A 22,146-nucleotide genomic window follows, 5' to 3' on the forward strand; every position below is an offset into this window, starting at 1 on the left:
TATGGAGTATAATTTTCACAGATGTATTTTCAGTTTCCTGCCCAATGGAGCATATGGTTTTAAAATAACTGTAAATGACTACTTTAAAGAAATGTAAGACAAATCCATGTTATAGTCAATTAAAATAAGAATCTGCAGTTGGGTTTTTTGCATCTGATAATCTGCTTGGAGTTTTAGTTTAAAATACTATATGTAGCAAGGAAAAGGTGCTGTTTTTAGTTTAATCCCTTTCATCAATATGGCTTTTTCCGAATTGGCTAATGGATCAAAATGAAACCTGTCAATGTGAATTCAGTTAACTGAACTTGTTATTGTTTTTGCTAGAAATGTTATTAATGTAATAAATGTCAATGTGGGAGATAATAGTATGGTGTCTGTCCTAGAATGCTTTGTGTCGGTTACTGTATCAAAGTGGTAGAAAGTACTGGATATGATGTCTAATTCAAGATTTAGAACAAGTGACTCCTAAGGAGTGATTTCTGCTGTTAGAAGAGGGAGCTGTGACAGCCTGTATATTTGGAAGCTGTTTGGTTTGTTTTGAGACAGTCGTCTTCTCTGTTGCCCAGGCTAGAGCATAGTGGTGTCATCATAGCTCGCTGCAACCTCAAAACTCCTGGGCTCGAGTGATCCTTCTGCCTCGGTCTCCCAAATATCTGGGACTACAGCACACATCAACGGGGTCTTGCTATGTAGTACAGGCTGGCCTTGAACTCCTGGCCTGGAGCCTCTTGACTCAAGCAATGATTCATCTTAATACTTGCAGTCACTTCCTTGAAGCAGCTACTTAAATACGAGGGCTCACAGCACCTGTCTTTTGAAAGGCACATGTGCATTTATTTTCCCCTTAAAATCTTTACGCAGTAAAAGCATAAAATGTTAGAAATCAAAGTTGCCCTTTTTAGGCAGGCTAGTTTTTCAGATCTTTATTTGGTTTATAAAATTCACATTTTATTTTTAAAACATTACAGAATAGAAGAATTACAATTGCAATTCCTTGGCACCATGATAGCATTATTATAGTAGTACTGCTAGGTAAGGGAATGGTATGTGAAATCTTTTGAAAAGGAAAAGGTTCGTAATCACAAATTGTGAACATTTTGTAAAAGGAAAAACTCAAAGTTATAAGTGGTTTTTGAGTCAAAAACGAAGCAAGTTGCATTCATAAAAGCTGCCTTTAAAAGAAAAAGCCCAAATGAATGGTGAGACATGTTTTGAATGGCGAGAAGTTAGAAGGGTGACTAGAAGTCATGGTTTATTTGTTCAATGAAATCATTCTTGGAATTTAAGTTACTTTAAAATTTGTTCAAGCACAGTAATAAAAAACACCTATTTGAAATTTTTCATTTATGCTTCTCATTTTCAACAGTCATAAAAAATGTTAATCTATCCCATCAATACAAAATGGTTCATTCAAGAATATAATTCCTTCTTGAGGACATTTCTATCATTCAAAAGAAAGACCATCTAAAAATATGTCAAGATACTGAAGTTGACCTCAAAAGCTGAAAATTTATGGGTTCTGGAGATAATAGATCTTCAAGTAAAATATTAGTCTCATGCTTTGGCAATTAGAAAATTTCATAATTTTAAATCTGAATGACAGTATATACTCATGAGGAAAGATCCTGTGGAGTAACTATTTTGGGGGAGGAGAGGAAAGTGTTTTGATAAATCACAAAATGTAATGCTTCTAAGTGATGTAAAATTCCTATACATTTTTGATAGGCTCACAAACTTAAAGTGCATGGCTAAAAAATTAAAAAGATACTGTGATGCTGTTTATATAGAGGTAACTTAATTTTTACAGATTAGATTCTTAGTATGCTATAAACAGTATAACTGGATTAGTGTTCGTTGAGTCAGCTTCAAATAGTTCAAATATATATTTCACAGTGGGACAGAGACTGTATTTTCATCTGCTCAATACCCTGGCATAGAGGTGACCAGTATATTGGTGTAATTTTACTGTGGGCATATAATGCAGTGGTAGACTGCTGCAATGTAATGCTTCCTAAAAGTTACTCCAGTGGCAATATAATACAAAATTTCTTGAACTATTCAAACCTCTGTGTAATATAAAAGGCAAAGTTTTAATTTTTTCCTCATTTGTAATGCTTAGAGAGGAGAATCTTTATAAGGAACCTGTAATCCCCTGCTTTTATACATACTTTTTTTTCAGGGGAGAGATTCTTGTTTTCATTTTTGAATTGAGGGGGTCTTAAGCAGACAGCTGCTTAAGAAGGGCTGTCTGAGCCACCTTAAATAAGCAATTCAGTGAGACAGGTAGCACATGAGATCTGCAAATAACTAACTTAAGGTAAAAGTATGATATATACATGTAACTTCCTTTCAAGATTAGAAGAAAAAATGTTGAGGCCAAATAATGCCCCTTTAATTAAATCCACTGTATCTGAAAGGTATAGGTAAGCATGACAATAATTTTGAAAACACTTAAGGAAATTTTTTAGGACAAAATATTGGTCCTTTCTAATGCAAAAGAGGGAAAGGGGAAGAAGGGGCAAATAAATAGAGTTAAATTGAAATCTTACCAAGATAATGAAAAATCTTCAATTGGAATATTAATACTTCTAAAAAGTTTTATGCATTTCCAGTCTCCATGAGACCTGTGAAGCTTTAAAGTGCATTAAAAGAATTTCAGGCACCATCAAATATCAACTTGACAGAATTTGGAAGAATAAAACAATCTGAAGCCTTATTTTTAAGAAGGCCTTTACAAGATAAGGCAAATGTGTGTTAGCTATGCTATCTGGCCTTTCAATGAAATTAAGTGTTCATGATTATTACATCAATTAAAAATCAGGCTAACATTTTTAAGCATGCTCTGCTAAATTCTTTTTGAATAACAATGAGGAAGGAAATATCAAATCACAACTAATTACCATGAGTTGAGTATGTGGAAAATAAACTGGTACCAATACTGACTGAAAGCTGCTTAAGAAGGGCTGTCTTGTATACATACAGATCATACATAACATTCATTGTAGGTACTTGGATCATCAAGATTTAGTTCTGGAGTCCTATGGCAAGTTAGATGAGCATCTCTGAATGAGCAACGCGTGACAGGAATCACAGACTCGTACTGGTTTTGGTGAGGAAGGCAAAGGCAGTTCATTGTCGGAGCAGGCATTACAGAAAATTTCCCCGCAGTTTCTACAATGGTGCTATCAAAAGAGAAAATAATCTATGAATAAACATAGTTGGAGGCATTTTTGCACCAAAATTTTGGGACTCACTTCCTAGCTCCCTTACCTTTCTCTTAGAGAGTGAAAATTCCTTTTCACAAAGTTTACAATGTGTTGCTTCTTTGTCTTTTAGCCAAACCAGTCCCTAGTAGGAAGAAAAGTCAAAATGCTTAAATTGGTAACACCAAAAATTACATGTGAAAACTTTTTTTTGCCCAAGAACATTTTATAGAAATAAATATATGAAGAAGCAGAAATAAAAGTTTTTTTCTTTGAGATGTACTGAAACATTTGTAGATGAACTATGTGTGAAATTTGCCTCAAAATATCCTGGGTTGGGAGTGGAGATGTGTATTGAGTATAAACAAGATTGCCAATATAATGATAAATAGTGAAACTGGGTAACACTTCATTTTACTCTTCCTGGATATGATCAAACATAGTTCATTTTACAACTGTTATATATTTGATCGTATTCAGGATAAAATATTTTTAAGAAATAAAAATCTATTATTGATGGGAATTCTCTTTTAAGGAAAAGAACCTTCAAGATTTTCTAGTCCAACATTTAAAGAGAAATTTTCACTACGTGAAATGCAAGATTTTGGCATTATGCATACCTTATACATAGTAAAGCCCTAAAATCTGAAGAAAATTGGCAAATCAGATATTTGAGTTCATTATTGTAGATAAGACCTTACTTTTTTTTTCAACAGAGATAGAGTCTCACTCTGTCAACCCAGGCTGGAGTGCAGGGGCATGGTCATAGCTCACTGCAACCTCCAACTCCTGGGCAAAATAATGATTTCCACAAAATAGAGGATTACTATAAGGAGGAAAGTGCCAACAGGAGATATGAACATATTCTATTATAAGCTGAGCAGAGGGTATGCAAGTGGTTTTTTTTTTGTTGTTTTTTTTTTTTGAGACAGAGTCTTGTTCTGTTGCCCAGGCTAGAGTGAGTGCCATGGCATCAGCCTAGCTCACAGCAACCTCAAACTCCTGGGCTCAAGCAATCCTCCTGCCTCAGCCTCCCAAGTAGCTGGGACTACAGGCATGTGCTACCATGCCCAGCTAATTTTTTTATATATATTTTTAGTTGTCCATATAATTTCTTTCTATTTTCAGTAGAGACAGGGTCTCGGTCAGGCTGGTTTTAGATGTGCAAATTCCTACAATTTTTATCTTCATCCACCATTTTTCAGGAAGCTACTGAAGGATGTGCTGCCCAAAACAAGGGAGTAAACCAACAGAGAAGTTTTGGGGTTCAGGTAACAGGACTCCCACGTAAGAGAAGGATAAAGCGTATTCTGAGAATACCAGCAAATGGAACTGTCAGGACAGGAGGAACCAGACTAGACATGAGCAGTAGAGTAGAGAACTCTTGAACTTGAAGGAATGATTCCAAGGAAAAAATAAACTAACCTATTATTACCTGATACATTTTACCATGTAAAAAAACTTTATCAAGAAGTATTTTATAGAAGTGTTTGAAGGTATGAGAAAACTCAGATGTTAAAGAGAAGAGCAATTACTCAGGGGGAAATAAAAAGTATTAATAGTTCAAGTAAGAAAACAAAATCACAGTACCTGGCTCAGTAAGGAACAATTCAATAGTCATAATGAAGAATATAAAGTAAATGAATGCCACAAATTATACTGGGAGTACAGAAAGACTCCGGTGAGAGTGACCAAAACTCACCCACCGTGTTAAGAAGTCAACAGATAGCCCTAAAATCGGTGAATCAAGAGCAAACAGCAGATACTACATATTATTTAGAAATACAGGGATAAATGCCAGAAGAAACAGGTAAAAGAACTGAAAGTAGCTAGGCTAGTTCCTCATCTGGGGCAGTCAAGAGACCACTACCATTTTTTTTTTTTAACTTCGGTGTTAAGTCTTTTTTACAATGTTTTTTGGTGTTAAGTCTTTTTAGCAATGTTTTTTTATTTTCATGTAACACTTTGATAAAAAAAAATGAAATAAGTTATGGGGTAGGAAGCCACCTGTCACTGAAGTGCTCACAGAGACACTGTCTTTTTCTATGTTGTAGAAGGGATTCTTGCATCCAGACACATTCACAACCATATACTGATAAATTGTACCCACCACTTGCATATGTATTAACCTATTCAAAACTCAAAGCAACCCTATGCAGAAATAAGCCCATTTCAGAAGAGGAAACTGAGGCTCAATGAGGACATGTGACTTGTTGAAGGTCAAAAACTAGCAAGTAACAGACTGGCATAGGAACTCAAGGATTCTTAAGTTCAAAGGCAGTTTCACTCTATAGTGCCACACTTCATAGGGAAGTGGACAAAATTTTATTTCTAAAGTCAATTTCCAACAAGAACATTATTATTTAATAATAGTGTGATTTCTAGAGGTGCCAGAAAGAGCTGAATGAACCCCCATCATCCAAGTTCCCCATTCGATGCTTCTGCCTTCATACATCCTGGGATTCATTAATAATACCTTAGATTTATACAGGGCTTTGCCTTTTATTGGAGACTTTCACATACATTATACTTTCCTACTTAAGGAAAACATTTCCTACTCACCTGTAATGCTTTGTTGGCTTCTTTTATATCCTCTATTTTAAGTTTCGATCTAAAAAGATAACAAGTCCAAATTTTAGTACACATATTTAAATACAGAATACCTAGTAATTCATTAGATATTGGTTTTTCATAGGATATAAAATTGTATATATTTAATAGTATGTGATCCTAATGATCTTCTCTGACCAGAATATTTTCGTATATTTTCTAAATGTCCTAAAGCCAAAATCTATTTTTTAGATGTACAACTTGTATTTCTAAGGAAAGAAATATTAGCATGTTCACATGATGATGATGTTAATAGCTCTCATTTATTATATATTTACTATGTGCCAGACACTATACTGTAACCTTTGCATGTACTTAATCTTCACAAAAGCCTATTTTAACAATGAAAAAAGGCTTGATGAAGTTCAGTCACTTGTAAGAGGTCATAGAGGCGGTAACTGGAGGAGCCAAGGTCCAAACCCTGGTCTGTGACCCCAAAGCCTGCATGCTAACCATTATATACACTATGCATCCAGCAGATATAAAAGTGCTAAGGAAGAAAATATTGCAGAAGACATAGTTGTGATGCTCTTCTACTTTTTGTAAATACATATGTTAATGAAAATACAGATTTATAAAAAGCAGTAATTGTATTAAATAGTGGGATCTGGTAGTGATCCCACTACCCAGAGATAATCTTCTCTACATGTCTATATGTGTATTTTAAATGGAATTATTATTTACATAGTTTTCTATAACCAGCTCTTTTCACTTAATATATCCTGAACAGCTTACAGCTACTGACTTGTTACTAAGTATCTGCCACATCACTATAGTATGTGGCAGATACTTAGTAACTGGTGGGTTGGTATATAACATGAAAGAATATAAAATGGTTTATATAATTATGATATACCGTTAAACTTTCAACTTGTTTCAAATTTTTCACCACAAAAGCTGTTCATTAAAATTGGAATCATCCCTGGAAGAAAAGGGGGTTAAAAAAAAAAAAAAAGTAAATTTGAATGACTAGAAAATCTGTATTATTTTTCTTAGAAATGAAATTACTGGATCAAAAGCTATATCAAATATTTCAGTTTCTGCTACTGAAACAGAACATTACAAACCTTCTTTGCCCTACAGGTGCTCTTCATGCCAAGACATAAATCTAGTTTACACTGACTCTTATGGTGGAAATAATAAATGTAAAACTATACACTGTAAAAATGTTGACAGAACAATCAAATTTTCTTGGCTAAAATTCACATCTATAAAACGTGCCTCAGGAAAACTGACTCTGGTGGGAATAATGGCCACAACAGTAATGGTTTATCTGTGTGCTACATAGAAAAACTGAATATGGAATGACAGTGGCATAATGGCATTGACCACAAAAAATAGTTATGAAAATTTACTATTTATATATTCCTGATTAAAATGCTTTCTATTCACAAATATGGACTCAAAAAAGATTGTCTCCCTATGACATATATATATAGCCAAAGTGTCCTACAGAAGGCCATCAGTTACTATTCCAATAAACGTAATGTACAAGAATATCTTCTCCTTGTCCTAAATAGAGAGGAAATAGGTATCCATTTTTTGTTTTAATTAGCTTTTATTAGGGAACATATATTTTAAATGTGTGAAAATATTCTGACCTTAGCATGAAAACAGCATAGAAATGGGTCAAAATAAAAGAGGCCGGGCATGGTGGCTCATGTCTAAATCCTACCAACTTGGGAGGCCAAGGTGGGAGGATCGCTGGAGGCCAGGAGTTCAAGACCAGCTTGAGCAAAATAGTGAGACCCTCGTCTCTACAAAAAATTTTTTAAAAAAATTAGTTGGGTGTGGCGGTGCACACCTGTAGTCCCCGCTACTCAGGAGGCTGAGGCAAGTGGATCACTTGAGCCTAGGAGTTTTGAGGTTGCAGTGAGCTATGATGACACCAGCCTACTACACTCCAGCCTGGGCAATGCAGCAAGACTCTATCATTTGTTAATAAATAAATAAATGAATAAATAAAAGAATGAATGAATATAATGAATGTGATACAATCAATTATGATGCCACAGGAAAATATCCATAAACTACACAAGCCTCTGATAATCCTGAAACCCTTACTTTCAAGGGGGAAAAAAAAGCTATAAATGTCTTTAAATGGAAAGGATAGCATTTACAGAATATTTACAGAATATAGACTTGGAAGAGTCCTGGTAATCCCTCTTTTTCTAAACTAAAAATTCTTCTTGCTAGAATTTAAGGCTCAATGAGATAAGGAAAAGGCTAGTTATCATCCTTCACAGAATACTCCATGCATTTTAAACTGTCAGTCAATATAATACAGATATACTAATTAGCCTAGATTTTCTTCCTTGAATAGTCCATCCTAATATTTCATATGTTCCATGTTTTCTTCAAATATGAATAGTTTCCTCTAGGCTTATTTTCATTTAATTCTCAAATTAGTCTACTATAATTATAATTCATTCAGAAGAACAACGTTTAAAGCCTTCCAAAATCTATCAAAAATTCTCTATCTGAATCCTTCAATAATAAACCAGTAAGTAAATATTTCATTTTCAAAAGTATATTTCTAATTAAAATTAACCATTTACATTTAAAATGGCAAGTTGAGATGGTAATGACTAGGAAGTAACTTCCAGATCCACCCCAATCATTTTACAGTCAAGAAACTGATATTCTGGCTGTGATGAGGAAAGGCACTGTATTAGGTGTTTTCACATACATACTTATTCTCAGTTAATTAGAAAAAGAACCCTTTGAAGATTTTATAAGTCTCCATTTAACAAATGGGGAAATGGGCTTAAAGAGGTTACATAACTGACCCTAGGCCACACAACTGGTAAGTGGCAGAAGGATGAGATATTCCTGTGAGTGATATTAATGAGTACTAATTTTTAAATCTAGTATTAACTTGAAAATGCAGAGCTCAAATGGTAAGTTTAAGAATAACTGTTGGCCAGGCGTGGTGGCTCACGCCTGTAATCCTAGCACTCTGGGAGGCCGAGGTGGGTGGGTCGTTTGAGCTCAGGAGTTGGAAACCAGTCTGAGCAAGAGCGAGACCCTGTCTCAAAAAAAAAAAAGAAAGAATAACTCTGAAATTTTAATTTTCCCTTTTTGCAAAATTAAAAGAAGATTCAAATAAACCATTCCAATATGTTTCATTATTATTCTGTTAAATACATGATGTTCCCACCCCATTTTAATAAAACCTAAATGGTCTATAAAGCCTAAAGTCAATTCTGGTAAATGAGGAGCAAGGTTAAACAGCATTGATCCAATCTCAGTCCCTCACCATCAACAAGTTTTTAAAGAAATATTTCATCATCCTGTGTAGCAGAGGGAAATGTTTTTATTTATTTCAATCTGATAACATATAAGAATAGGAGAAGAGAAGTAAAAGTGTTTCAGCAGATAAATTAGTATGGTCTGGGAAAACTCAATGGAAGAAGCCATTGATCCTTTCTCTAGCCCCGATTAAATTCTTGTCCCTTCAAAGAACTAGAGCTGAGAAAGGATAAAATATGTTCTGACCTAAAACTGGTGCTATCCATGTTTTAGGGACTATGGTCTCAGGAGTAATAAAGGAAAATTCCAATAAATCTGCACCATAAAAATTCAAATTTAAGCAAGGAAAAAAATACATATCATAAAGTAAATGGATGAAAGACAAACTTCTAAGGAAAAAAAAAGATGTGCACAATTAATTTGCAAACATCCCATTAGAAAAAGATGAGCAATCCAACTAAAAAAAATGTGTAAAGGATATGAACAGGCAATTTACAGAAAATAAACTACAAATATAAATAAGTATGGTCAACCTAGCTCATGGTTAAAAAAATATAAATCAAAATAATAAGATTTTTTTTTTTTTGAGACATGGCATCAGCCTAGCTCACAGCAACCTCAAACTCCTGGGCTTAAGGGATCCTCCTGCCTCAGCCTCCAGAGTAGCTGGGACTACAGGCATGCGCCACCATGCCCCGCTAATTTTTTCTATATATATATTTTAGTTGTCCATATAATTTCTTTCTATTTTCAGTAGAGATGGGGTCTTGCTCTTGCTCAGGCTGGTCTCGCTCTTGCTCAGACTGGTCTCGAACTCCTGACCTCAAGCGATCCTCCCACCTCAGCCTCCCAGAGTGTTAGGATTACAGGCGTGAGCCACCAAGCCCGCCTCAAGATTTTTAACTATCATACTATCATAAACAGGCACTCTCTGCCCCACTACTGCAGAGGGTACAGATTGGAGATGGAAGGCAATTTAGCACTATTGAAAATTTTAAAGTACATTCTTTTTGGCCCACCAATTCACTTCTACAAACTTCCTCTTCAGAGAAACTCAAATATATCAAGATAGATCAATATACATACAAGATGTTCACAGCAGTACTGCTTATAAAAGAAAACTTGGAAGTTTAACTTACAGCATCCATCCTATGGAATATCTATCTATATCCACTGATACGGTGTTTTTGTGGAGACAGAGTCTCACTCTGTCACCCTGGCTAGAGTATAATGGTGTCATCATAGCTCATTACAACCTACAACTCCTGGGCTCAAGCGATTCTCCTGCCTCAGCTTCCTGAGTAGCTGGACTACAGGTGTGCCTGGCTAATTTTTTCTATTTTTAGTAGAGACAGGGTCTCACTCTTGATCAGGCTGGTGTCAAACTCCTGAATTCAAGTGATCCTCCCACCTTGGCCTCCCAGAGTGCTAGGATTACAGGCGTGAGCCACCTTACCCAGCCTTCTAACATATATTCATGTTAACATAAAAGTCCACACACTACAGAAGAACATGCATACAGTGGAATTACATGGGTTAGGTATGCAAGTCAGTATACAGGAGAAAAAGTAGCCAAAATAACGCTTGATGATTCCTTAAATAGGGCTGGGCACAGTGGCTCACGCCTGTAATCCTAGCACTGGCATGAGCCTGTAGTCCCAGCTACTCAGGAAGCTGAGGCAGGAGGATCGCTTGAGCCCAGGAGTTTTAGGCTGCTGTGAGCTAGGCCGAAGCCACGGCATTCTACTCAGGGCAATGGAGTGAGACTCTGTCTCAAAAAAAAAAAAAAAAGATTCCTTAAATACCCCATAAAGTTCAGTATAGATTGTTTCATATAACCAACCTTGAGCAGTAACTTTCCTGCAAAATAAAATTTGAGAAACAATGACCCAGACTAAAGGAAATAACAAGAGTCTGAGGGCAACATCTAGACACTCAAATGATCATGCCTTTAATACAACTATAAAGTCTCTAGTATTAAGTAGGAGATGGGTAAAAAGTAATATACATTCCTTGTTTTACTATTCCCTTATATTTTAAATTAAACCTTTATGATCTTAATAAATGTAAATATGTTTATTTTTTGTTGTGGGGATTGTTCACTGTTAAGTTTCTAGCACTTAGCATAGTGCCTGGCACATAGTAGAAGCTCAATAAGTATTTGTCAAATAAATAAATGGGAAATAAGGTAATAAGCATATAGCACACAAGGTCTGGCTCAAAGTACTCAATAAATGGATGCTAGATTGGAATCAAAATCTTGCTTATTAGAACTAGAATGCAAATTCATTATTCTTTGAAAAGCTATAGAGACAAAAATAGCTTTTTCTTTTTGAGGGTTGATATTAATATATCCTTTTGTGGTTCTAGTGAATTACTTTCTTATGTTCCTGAATTGGTTTCATTACTTCTTTTTTTTTTTTTTTTTTTTTTTTTGAGACAGAGTCTCACTTTGTTGCCCGGGCTAGAGTGAGTGCCGTGGTGTCAGCCTAGCTCACAGCAACCTCAAACTCCTGGGCTCAAGCGATCCTCCTGCCTCAGCCTCCCGAGTAGCTGGGACTACAGGCACGCGCCACCATGCCCGGCTCGTTTTTTTCTATATATATTTTTAGTTGGCCAGATAATTTCTTTCTATTTTTAGTAGAGACAGGGTCTCGCTCAGGCTGGTCTCGAACTCCTGACCTTGAGGGATCCACCCGCCTCGGCCTCCCAGAGGGCTAAGATTACAGGCGTAAGCTACCATGCCCGGCCGGTTTCATTACTTCTTAATGGAATCCCACCTTCAGCCATTAGGTCTCCATTCTAATGAGTTCTACTGAGTTAAATTTTTACAAACAACATATATGCACATACATAATACTAATTCTGTCTATATAAATGACAAGATGTTTACACACAGATTTGTTCAGAGATTAGCTAACTTTGAGGATTGACACTTGGGAGGAGAGGCACTTTTTAAAATTTTATATCTTTTTGTGCTATTTGAATTTTCTAATCATATTAAACATCTAAAAAGATTTAGACAGGTGATGGGATTATGAGCCATTGTGGCTTTCTCATTTTTACTGTTCTGTATTAAAAAGAATGATAGGGTTTTTTTTAACATGGCAGTGGTACATTCAATACTAAATTAAACCTTGTGCTTACTCCAAATACCTGGTAATATGTTAAATCAAGGCACAAAGACAGAACTGCTAACTCAAAACACAGACTATAAGGAACAAAAAGAAGAGTGTAAAAGAAAGGTAGAACACCATTTCTCCTTTTCTTTATAGGATCCCGCTGACATTTTACTGCAATAGGACCACATCATATGAAGTTAAGCCCTGACTCCAGAACATAAAACCACTTCCACTTCTCATGATGCTGGCTCCTTCTCAAAACAGTCTGAAAGACAGACTCTGTGGATATTTTGAAAATTCAACTTCTGTTTTTCTGAGAAAAATATATTAAATGACCTTCTGTTCCCTGAAATTTTATAAAAGTCTACAGGGAAACATTCAGAGCTAAGACCTACTAAAATGAACATAACTTTTAATAAGATCTCTCTAATCTTGTCTTATTTATTAATCATTACAGTTTTTATCTTGTTTAATAGTTCTTTCTTTCTTGTATTTAAACTTTTCTGCCTATTCGGTTTAGTACACTTACACCTTTTATAAAAGCCAGTAACTACTTAGTTGAAGGAAAAAAGAGAAATTACTCGCTAAGTTTGTTGCCAAGTTCTTGAAGAGCTTGCTCTTGTTCATGATATATTTTTTTCAACTGCTGATTTTCATCCTGGAGGTTAAGGAACTCCTTCAGAACAATAAAAGACAGAAAATGCAATTTAAAAGAAAGAAAAAAGAAACTCCACATTGTATAATATATATACCACTAATTAGGAACAAATATATTAATACTTTAGCTTTTTATAAGAAACAGAACTGTGTCTAAAGCTCTTTCCTAGCTGCTCTATGTATCAGCTGTTTTTCATTCACTTAATCTCCTTACTGATATTTTTTAAGATACTGTATATCCTGTTTCCTTGGTATAAATGTAAATTATGATTTATCTTTTTAAATAAGTTAACATTCATCAAGACATAATTTTTAAAGTTTTACCACTATTTACTTTTTTAAGACTAACGATTTGTTGGGTCTCATTTCTAAGATGAGATAAGGCATCTTTTTCCTTTTGAAGATCTTCCTGCAAAGTCTGCCTCCATTCCTTCTCAATCTTCAAATCGGTTTCCAGTTGCACCCTTGAATGACAAATAATACACAGAAACTCAGCGCTATTTCTCACATACAGCTGTATGTGTTCTTTAACAAGAGCATCTTTTTTGGTTGGTTACTTTGGCCTTTATAATACATTTCTTCAGACATTTTCTTTCATAAATACTTTTTGGTAAACAAGTTCAGCAGCACAGCGATTACCAATCACAAAGTATCAGTTCATTTGCCCGCCACAAAAAGAATCCTTGCTAAATAATTTATATCATTTATTAATTCTGTATATACAAATATTGTATAGGCATAGAAAATGCTATGGAAAGGCAGCCACCATACTATTTAAACTGGTTACATCTTAGGAATGGAACGAAGGGGAAGAATGTGGGGTTGTAATTATTTACATCTCTATGCCATGTGAAAAATTTTATAACAACCTAATGAAAAGGATTATTCTGACATGAGAATTATAGTAATTGCTAAATAAATTTTTTTTTTTTTTGAGACAGAGTCTCACGCTGTTGCCCAGCTAGAGTGCCGTGGCATCAGCCTAGCTTACAGCAACTTCAAACTCCTGGGCTCAAGCAATCCTCCTGCCTCAGCCTCCCGAGTAGCTGGGACTACAGGTATGCGCCACCATGCCCGGCTAATTTTTCTATATATATTTTTAGCTGTCCATATAATTTCTTTCTATTTTTAGTAGAGGTGGGGTCTCGCTGTTGCTCAGGCTGGTCTCGAACTCCTGAGCTCAAACAATCCGCCCGCCTCGGCCTCCCAGAGTGCTAGGATTACAGGCGTGAGCCACCTCGCCTGGCCCAGATTGGGTATTAAAGAAGCCCTCAACCTATAAACACTAATGGGCAAAGACCAAAAAGCCTCAAGAAGAACCTGCTCTTTTGCCAAAGGGCTGGGAAAGAGACAGCCTAGCAAGATAGAAAACTTTTTGACAAGAAACATCTTATTCCAGCAAAACACCAGAGAAAACACCCATGCATACCCCCCTCCATACCTCTGTCAGCAAAAGCTGAGTGGAGAACCTAGATTTCCACCCTGCCCTGGCAATAATGAGGTATCCCCCTGGGCCATGCTATGGTAGTATGAGAGAATGCCAAGTGGGGAACCTGGACTTTCACCACTGCCCAACAGTAATAAGGTGTCTGTTACGGCTTGAATGTTTGTCCGTTTCAAAACTCATGTTGAGGCCAGGTGCAGTGGCTCATGCCTATAATCCTAGTAGTTTGGGAGGCCGAAGTGGAAGGATCACTTGAGGCCAGGAGTTTGAGACCAGCCTGAGCAACACAGCAAGACCCTGTGTCTCTACAAAAAATAAAAACAATTAGCCAGGTATCATTGGCATGTGCCTGTCGTCCCAGCTACTTGGGAGGCTGAGGTGGGAGGATCATTTGAGCCCAGGAGTTTGAGGCTGCAGTGAACTATGATGATGCCACTATAAAATAAATTAATTAATAAATAATAACAACAAAAATTTATACAAAGAAATATACTCAAAAACACTACAGATAAATCAAAATGGAATTCTAAATAATATTCATGTAACCCAAGAGAAGGCAGGAAAAATAAAAGAGGAATAAAAAGCAGGAAAAACAAACAATAAAATGGCAGATTTAAGCTCTTATGTATCAATAATTACACTAAATGTAAATAAACTAAATAACCATGAAAAGACAGAGTTGGCAGAATTCATTTAAAAAACATATGAACTGTATGCTGTCTATAAGAAACTTCAAAAATTATAAAGGTGGGCTGAAAGTAAAAAGATGGAAAAATGCAAACAATAATCAACAGAAGGCAGGAGTGGCTATATTAATATCAGAAAAACTAGACTTCAGAGCAAAGAAAATTACCAGAGCCAAAGAAGTACATTATATAATGACAAAGGGTCAATTTACCAAGAATTCTAAATATGTAGGCACTAAACAACAGGGCTTCAGAATACAAGAAGCAAAAACTAACAGATCTGAAAGGAGAAATACACAAATCCACAATTACATTTGGATATTTCAAGAAATCCTCCCCCCATTAATAGAACTACTAGACAGAAAAATCAGCAAGGATAGAGAAGAACTTAATACTTCAACCAACAGATCTAAAGGCAGCTTAGCAACTTACACAACATACATGGAATGTGGTCTTCTTTAATGATCTGTTAACACAATACATAACCCTCTATTTTCTTTTCATAACAGAAGTGACACATGTTAAGTCAGAAAAAAAAATACTGATGCTTACAAAGTAAAAACTAAAATGCCCCTTTCAACCTGCCATCACTCCCCTGAGATGACCATTCCCCAGAATGTGTATTCTTTGAAATCTTTTCTACATATATGTAAACATATATGCACATACATGGTTTTCTTTAATTTTATAAAGAATGAGATATTTGACATACTATCTGCAACTTGCTTTTTTCCAACACAATGACAAATACTAATATCCTTCCTAATTTGTCATATATAGATCATATGAAGTATTAATAAAAATATTCTCAGAAAACAGCATGTTCTTTGACAATGTTAGTTCCTTTGCAGTTATAAAAGTCTAATATACTCAGTACCTAGAAATATAATGGCCATCAGATTAATGTTAAACAACAGAAAAAAACTCTCCTAGAGCAAGAAGATAGCAAGACAGAATTGAAAGTGCTCTGTAAACAATAAAGGGCGTAAAAAAAGTAGTATCACAATTATTATTTTCTGATTTGTTTTTTAAAGTGAATACTATAACCTAACTGGCATCATTAGATAAATAAAAATATTAGTATTCTACCATGAGATGCAAAAAATAGGAGCGTTCACTATGTTAAATACAAGTATTTGTTTCCAAGAGTAAAATACTCACAGCTGTTTCTCCTTCTGGGAAATCTGTTTCTGCAAACTGTCGGATTTACTCAGACATTCGTGTAGGTATTTCTCGTCCTCATCTTCAGCTTCCATTTGCGCCTTCTCTGTTTGCTGCAATCTGGTGTAATTCAAATCAACTTTGGGTAAAACTGAGGCTAGAACTAGGGTGTAAAAGGGTGAAGAAGACAAATAAAAGAAAAATGGGGAAATAGAAACATTTCTAAATGAAAACAAAGTTTGGGAGAAAACTCACAAACTCAAACGTGAAAGAGCCACACAATGTCTAGAAATTGTTTTGTGGTTTGTTTTCAACATAACATATAATATGCCCAGAATACTATTCTTCAAATTTGTTTTATTTCTTGTTCATAATTAACAATGCAAAGCAGTACAGCCTCTACCACTGATGTAGAGCATAATGAATCAAATTTCAAAGTATAATAGGTATATTACTGCCTTTTTAGAAAACCATGAAAAGCATAGTACTTATGTCTACACTAGGTGAAGAAGCCTTATGCTAGGATGTGTATGCCAGGAATCAAGTGTGCTACAAGGCCAAGAGCAAAGACCTGCAATTACTTCAAATGATAATCAAGTTCTTCCTATAGGGTCTTTACTGAATTATACCAAAGCTCTAGGTGTTTGTGTTTGTTTGTGTGCGTGTGTGTGTGTGTGTGTGCACGTGTATATTATTTTAAGATTCAAAAAGAACTGTGCTAGTTGGCATCATTCTCTAAAGATCATTTTGGTTCCTCAACATTGAATTAAAAAATAGTTCAAATGTGATTTTCGTTTTTCCTATTTTTATTTGTAAGTCATTGCTTTTCCCTGTGCTTAGCTCCACTCCCTGCCTTCCTTTGGCCATCTAGGACTTCTTAGATTTAACCTCAATATTTTTATAAGAAAATATCTTTCAAGATTCAAGGGCCATTAACTGCTTGTAGGGAATCACAAGAGAAATTTCTGTTTAACTAACCAAAAAAACCTGCCTCTTCCTTTCTTTCTTAAGATCGTATCAATCAGGCAACCCTTACATATTTCAGGAATATAAGTGCAGCTTCCAAGGAAAGGAGAGTAACATTTAAGTTATCTCTAAATCTAAATTAAAGTATTAAGATGGCAGGGGTGGACCCAAGCTTTTCTCTAAGATTACAGAAAGTAAAAGTCAGAGTGAGGTAGGCCTTGAAGTTGTGCTATCACAGAAGAGTGCTAGGGAAAACTGGAAAACTGAGATGCTAAAGCACAGGATCATGTCCAATCTGGGTTATAAACTATTTTAAAGCATATTAAAAAATCAGTAAGGGAGCCATTAGGCAAGGAGTGGGCCAATGGGAAAAAATATGTGTGCCAACACATAGTGAAACCAAAGGTTAACTTATTTTAAAACAATTTTTATATTTTCCATCAAAAAGTAGCTAAAAAGATAAAACTATATTTGAAAATCCTGACCCCCAAAGGGTCAATACTCAAATCAGCCTTTGTGCACAAGGTTTGAAGAATGTATTTTTGTAAATCCAGGTGCACCCACTCTGTTTTATGGCAGTGTATATTACCATAGCAGCTGACCAAAAATGTACAGGGCTCCTAATACCCTTTTAGAATACTTAATAGCATAAATTATCTTCTATTTAATATATTATAAAATTGTTGATTCTCTTTCAGTCTGTTTAAATACAAGTTGTTTTCAGAAAGATATATCTTTGACCAGCTTGTACTGGTCCTGAGTGTCACTGCTGGCACATTTCACCAATGACATTGCAATTGTCCTAGTTTGAGTTAACAAATCGTTGTCACTTCAAAATGGAATGGACAGAAATCAAAGACAGAAAAAGGTAATAAAAATGTCCAAAATGTAGAAATGGGGATAAAGAAAACAAAAAAGAAAAAAGAAGAAAGAGGATGTCAATAAAAGAATATTCATGTCAATAAAGCATTAATAGTTATGTTTTTCATAAGTAGATTCAAAGAAAGCAATGATTAGACATATGTTGACACCAACATGACAGGGCAATGGAAATACATTACATTTTCCAACAATAAAAGTGAAAAATGCCAATATAAAACAATTCAATTTAAACAAAATTATATCTTTGATCGGGTTGAGGGTCCTAGCTCAAAAAAACAAAACTAAAGCACCAATTCAGAATGCTTGATTTTAGATAAAGAGATGGTGAATGGCAAAGAATATGGCAATTAATATGCATGGAAATCAATCATGGATAATCCCACCATGGATTTTGTTTGCTTTTAATTTTTTTGAGGTTTTTGTTTGTGTGTTTGTTTTATGTAGTAGATTGAACCACATGAAATTGCTGATATTAGGCCTTTAAAAAAAATCTACAAAATGGCAACTTCAAATGAATCAGCCTAATATAAAGCAACTTGATTCCATGCAACAACCAAAACAAAAAGGCAAAATCCTGCTGGGCTTAAACAAAAAACATGTCCTAATCTACATCTTCCTGATGGATTTTTTTGTGGCAGGTGTCAGAGTTGAATAAAAAAAAGGGGGGGAAGAAAAGAAAAAACGAAACTAAGACTGGAAATGCTGTACCTTTGTTCCAGCTGCCTCATGGCTGCAGTAATTTTATTGGTTTTTTCTTCTAGTCGGGCAATTATTTCATTTTTTTCTTTCAAGCCATCTTCAGAACCCTAGTTATAAAAACAAAGCTATAGTGGTTTTGATTTTTTTTTTTTTTCTGACAGTGTCTAATTCAGGCTGTTTTCAAACTCCTGGGCTCAAGTGATCCTCCTGTTTCAGCCTCCCGAGTAGCATTTTGATTTTTAAACATGAATAAGTTTCTTACACCATTTTGCTATGGGATTATTACATTGAAATAAGCAGAGTTAATTTTTACATTAAAATAATTCTATGATATAAAACAGTGCTATGAGTCTTCATTTAAAGTGTAGTAAAAATGTAATTCTTTAAAATGTAATAATGAAAAAACCCTCAGCTTTCAATGTTTTTGGAAGACAACAGAATAAATTCTTAAAAAATATGCCATTTTCCAAATTAATTAAATTGTAAAGGACTGTTGGCAACAAGCACCTACTTAATAGCACTGTGACTTTATTAGAAGATTCACAACAATTATAATAATAAAGCATTTTAATCAAAATTAAATCTTTCTTAGGACCATACTGTAAAAAGTTCATAAAAATGTCTCGTGTATTTGGATCAAGAGTTTTCTCCAAAGATCTAATCTTCATACTGTTAATCTATCAGCATTAAGAAACAAATTGAGACAGGTGATTTTTTTTGTTTGTTCTTTGATACCTTTTTCATTACATTTTTTAAGCTTCCATTTAGACAAAAAGACACTGGCTTTTATAACTAATATGGCACAGTTAAAACAGACTTATCTCTTAAAAACCAAACCCTTCCTACAAACATTCATTTTCAATTTATATAAAATGGAATTGCAAGAATTTAAGAACATTTCTTACCTGCAACTTTTGATACATCTCTATGTTAATTGCTTTAACTTCCTCTAGTTGCTGTCGAAGGCCTATCAGAGTATCTTGTTTCTCATGGATATCTTTCTCCAACAACTTCATGGCAAGTTCAATCTCATGTTTCATACTCACTTGTACTGCTAGTTCATTTTCCACATCCTGAAATTTCAACATATCCTCAACTCACATGCCACTTCAAAATGTCAAAATCAGATACACAACAGTTAATAAGACCAAGAAAGATTTTCCATTCAATATGTAGACTACAACTTTTTTTTTTTTTTTTTTTTTGAGACAGAGTGTCACTTTGTTGCCCTGGCTAGAGTGAGTGCCATGGCGTCAGCCTAGCTCACAGCAACCTCAAACTCCTGGGCTTAAGCGATCCTACTGCCTCAGCCTCTCGAGTAGCTGGGACTACAGGCATGCTATGCGCCACCATGCCCGGCTAATTTTTTCTACATATATTTTAGTTGGCCAGATAATTTCTTTCTATTTTCAGTAGAGACGGGGTCTCGCTCTTGTTCAGGCTGGTCTCGAACTCCTGAGCTGGAGCGATCCACCCGCCTCGGCCTCCCAGAGTACTAGGATTACAGGCGTGAGCCACCGCGCCCGGCCTAGACTACAACTTTTGTGTCTAGTAAAGGAAATCTACCAGGCCCTATAACAACATAATACTTTAAATATTCTCAAGTAAAGTTTTTGCTAAAATGAAAGCATTTTCTACATTCTGTTAATCATTACTAGTTTACTGGTTCAAGAATTAAATATTTTTATGCCTCATAAATTCAGTATTAATTTTCCTTAAACAAAAAGAAATGAGTCTCTCTGAACCTATTCTGGTTTGGGGGGCTGCTTGATAGAAAAATAAAATAAAAGGCAATAAAGTGGTTAAGGCCAAAGATAACTCAGTTTTAATTTCTTTCCTTAAAAAATTTTTATGGCCGGGCGCAGTGGCTCACGCCTGTAATCCTAGCACTCTGGGAGGCTGAGGCGGGACGATCACTCTAGGTCAGGAGTTCAAGATCAGCCTGAACAAGAGCGAGACTCCATCTCTACTAAAAATAGAAAGAAATTAGCCAGACAACTACAAATATATAGAAAAATTAGCCGGGCATGGTGGTGCATGCCTGTAGTCCCAGCTACTCAGAAGGCTGAGGCAGAAGGATCATTTGAGCCCAGAAGTTTGAGGTTGCTGTGAGCGAGGCTGACTCCACGGCACTCTAGCCCGGGCAACAGAGCGAGACTCTCTGTCTCCAAAACAAAAGAATTTTTATAAGAAGGATTAAGAAATTTCCTTCTTTTTAAAAATGTATTTATTTATTTTAAGAAATTTCTTAAAATTAAAGACAAGCAGCAAAGGGGACAGAAAGGCTGGCAACATTCTCTCCTTGACCTGGGTGGTGGTTACACAGGTATTTGTGTTATAATTCATGAAACTATCCATTCATATTTTTCTGTTGGTATATCTCACAATTTCAAAAGTTAAAAATAAGTTAATTTTACATATGTCATTCTATGTCTTCTATTTTTCCTTTTTTGTAATGCTGGTCACAACCAATTCATTTTACAACTATAGATTGTAACTCAGAGTATAAAAAACACTGATATAGTGGGAACATAAGGATTTCAAGAGGATTAAGGGGTGAGTTTGCTATCCCACACCAAAAAACATAAGACAGATGAGGCTGAAAAAGACTTGAAATGGTGCTTGCTTAAGCGTAAATTATTCCCAAGGTTTTGCTAATGTAACTTTAATATTACCTACCTGTCGTAACTGAGATTCATCTCGAAGCTGCCTTCTGGCTTCATTATACATTTCATCTAGCCCCTGCCGAGAATGTTTATATGTTTGAAGCTCAGTTTCCACATCTACTTTGGTAACCTAGGAAGAAAACATAACAACTTTTTATTCTATATTCACTACTATTAATACAGCAGAGAAATACCTACTTTACGCAAAAGTCCTTAAAAGTGTTATTCTTTGACACAAGACAGTCTGTTTGAAAGCAATCTATCCTCACCTCTAGGTGTTGCTGTGTTTTCATTAAAATCAGTTTATTTTCACTTCGTAATTGATGATTTTCTTCTTGGAGTTTAATGATATTATTCTTTGCTATTGCTAACTAAAAATTAAGAAACAGAGGCAAGAAAAAAGATTTTAAACATCTTTATACTTGTTTTATAGGTTATGTTTATGTCTATAAACAATAGAAAATAAAATCTTAAAATTAGTAAAATGTCTCTCACATCCATAAAAATTTTCATAAGACAAATGTGCTCCTTATTATCCCAAGATACCAATCAAAGAAATTACACTCATTTCCTTTTGTACTATTCCTACTATTTCCTTTTGTAGTTGAATCATATTATGCTTACTTATTATGCTTATAATAAACATATTATGCTTATTGTCTGATTTACAATATGATCTGAATAAAAGTGTCTCAGTAAACATATAAAAATTATGCATTAAACAACAAAGACTGTAAAGACTTGTGTAAATATAAAAACATGTATAAGGAAAGTAAGTTGTGCCATCATGAATACAGA

The 22,146-nt window shown here is 35.0% G+C and overlaps 1 protein-coding gene across 5 annotated transcripts in view; it reads right to left on the reverse strand.

The window, feature by feature from the left end:
• Positions 1-908: 908 nt before the first annotated feature.
• Positions 909-22,146, reverse strand: part of RUFY2 (RUN and FYVE domain containing 2) — a 36,159-nt gene continuing 14,921 nt past the window's right edge. For 4 of the 5 annotated variants that reach the window (XM_045568872.1, XM_045568869.1, XM_045568871.1 and 1 more), the window contains exons 9-18: positions 21,618-21,719; positions 21,362-21,478; positions 19,588-19,755; positions 18,692-18,789; positions 16,136-16,255; positions 13,179-13,308; positions 12,769-12,863; positions 5,766-5,814; positions 3,271-3,348; positions 909-3,182 (exon numbers count right to left, since the gene is read on the reverse strand). In XM_045568872.1, coding sequence (XP_045424828.1) covers positions 3,039-3,182; positions 3,271-3,348; positions 5,766-5,814; positions 12,769-12,863; positions 13,179-13,308; positions 16,136-16,255; positions 18,692-18,789; positions 19,588-19,755; positions 21,362-21,478; positions 21,618-21,719 — 1,101 coding nt within the window. In that variant the 3' untranslated portion in view covers positions 909-3,038. Of the gene's footprint in view, positions 3,183-3,270; positions 3,349-5,765; positions 5,815-12,768; positions 12,864-13,178; positions 13,309-16,135; positions 16,256-16,504; positions 17,931-18,691; positions 18,790-19,587; positions 19,756-21,361; positions 21,479-21,617; positions 21,720-22,146 lie in introns of those variants that run through there. The other variant, XM_045568873.1, reaches the window with a different exon arrangement.

The sequence above is a fragment of the Lemur catta genome, chromosome 14 (assembly GCF_020740605.2).
Source record: "Lemur catta isolate mLemCat1 chromosome 14, mLemCat1.pri, whole genome shotgun sequence".
NCBI lineage: Eukaryota > Metazoa > Chordata > Mammalia > Primates > Lemuridae > Lemur > Lemur catta.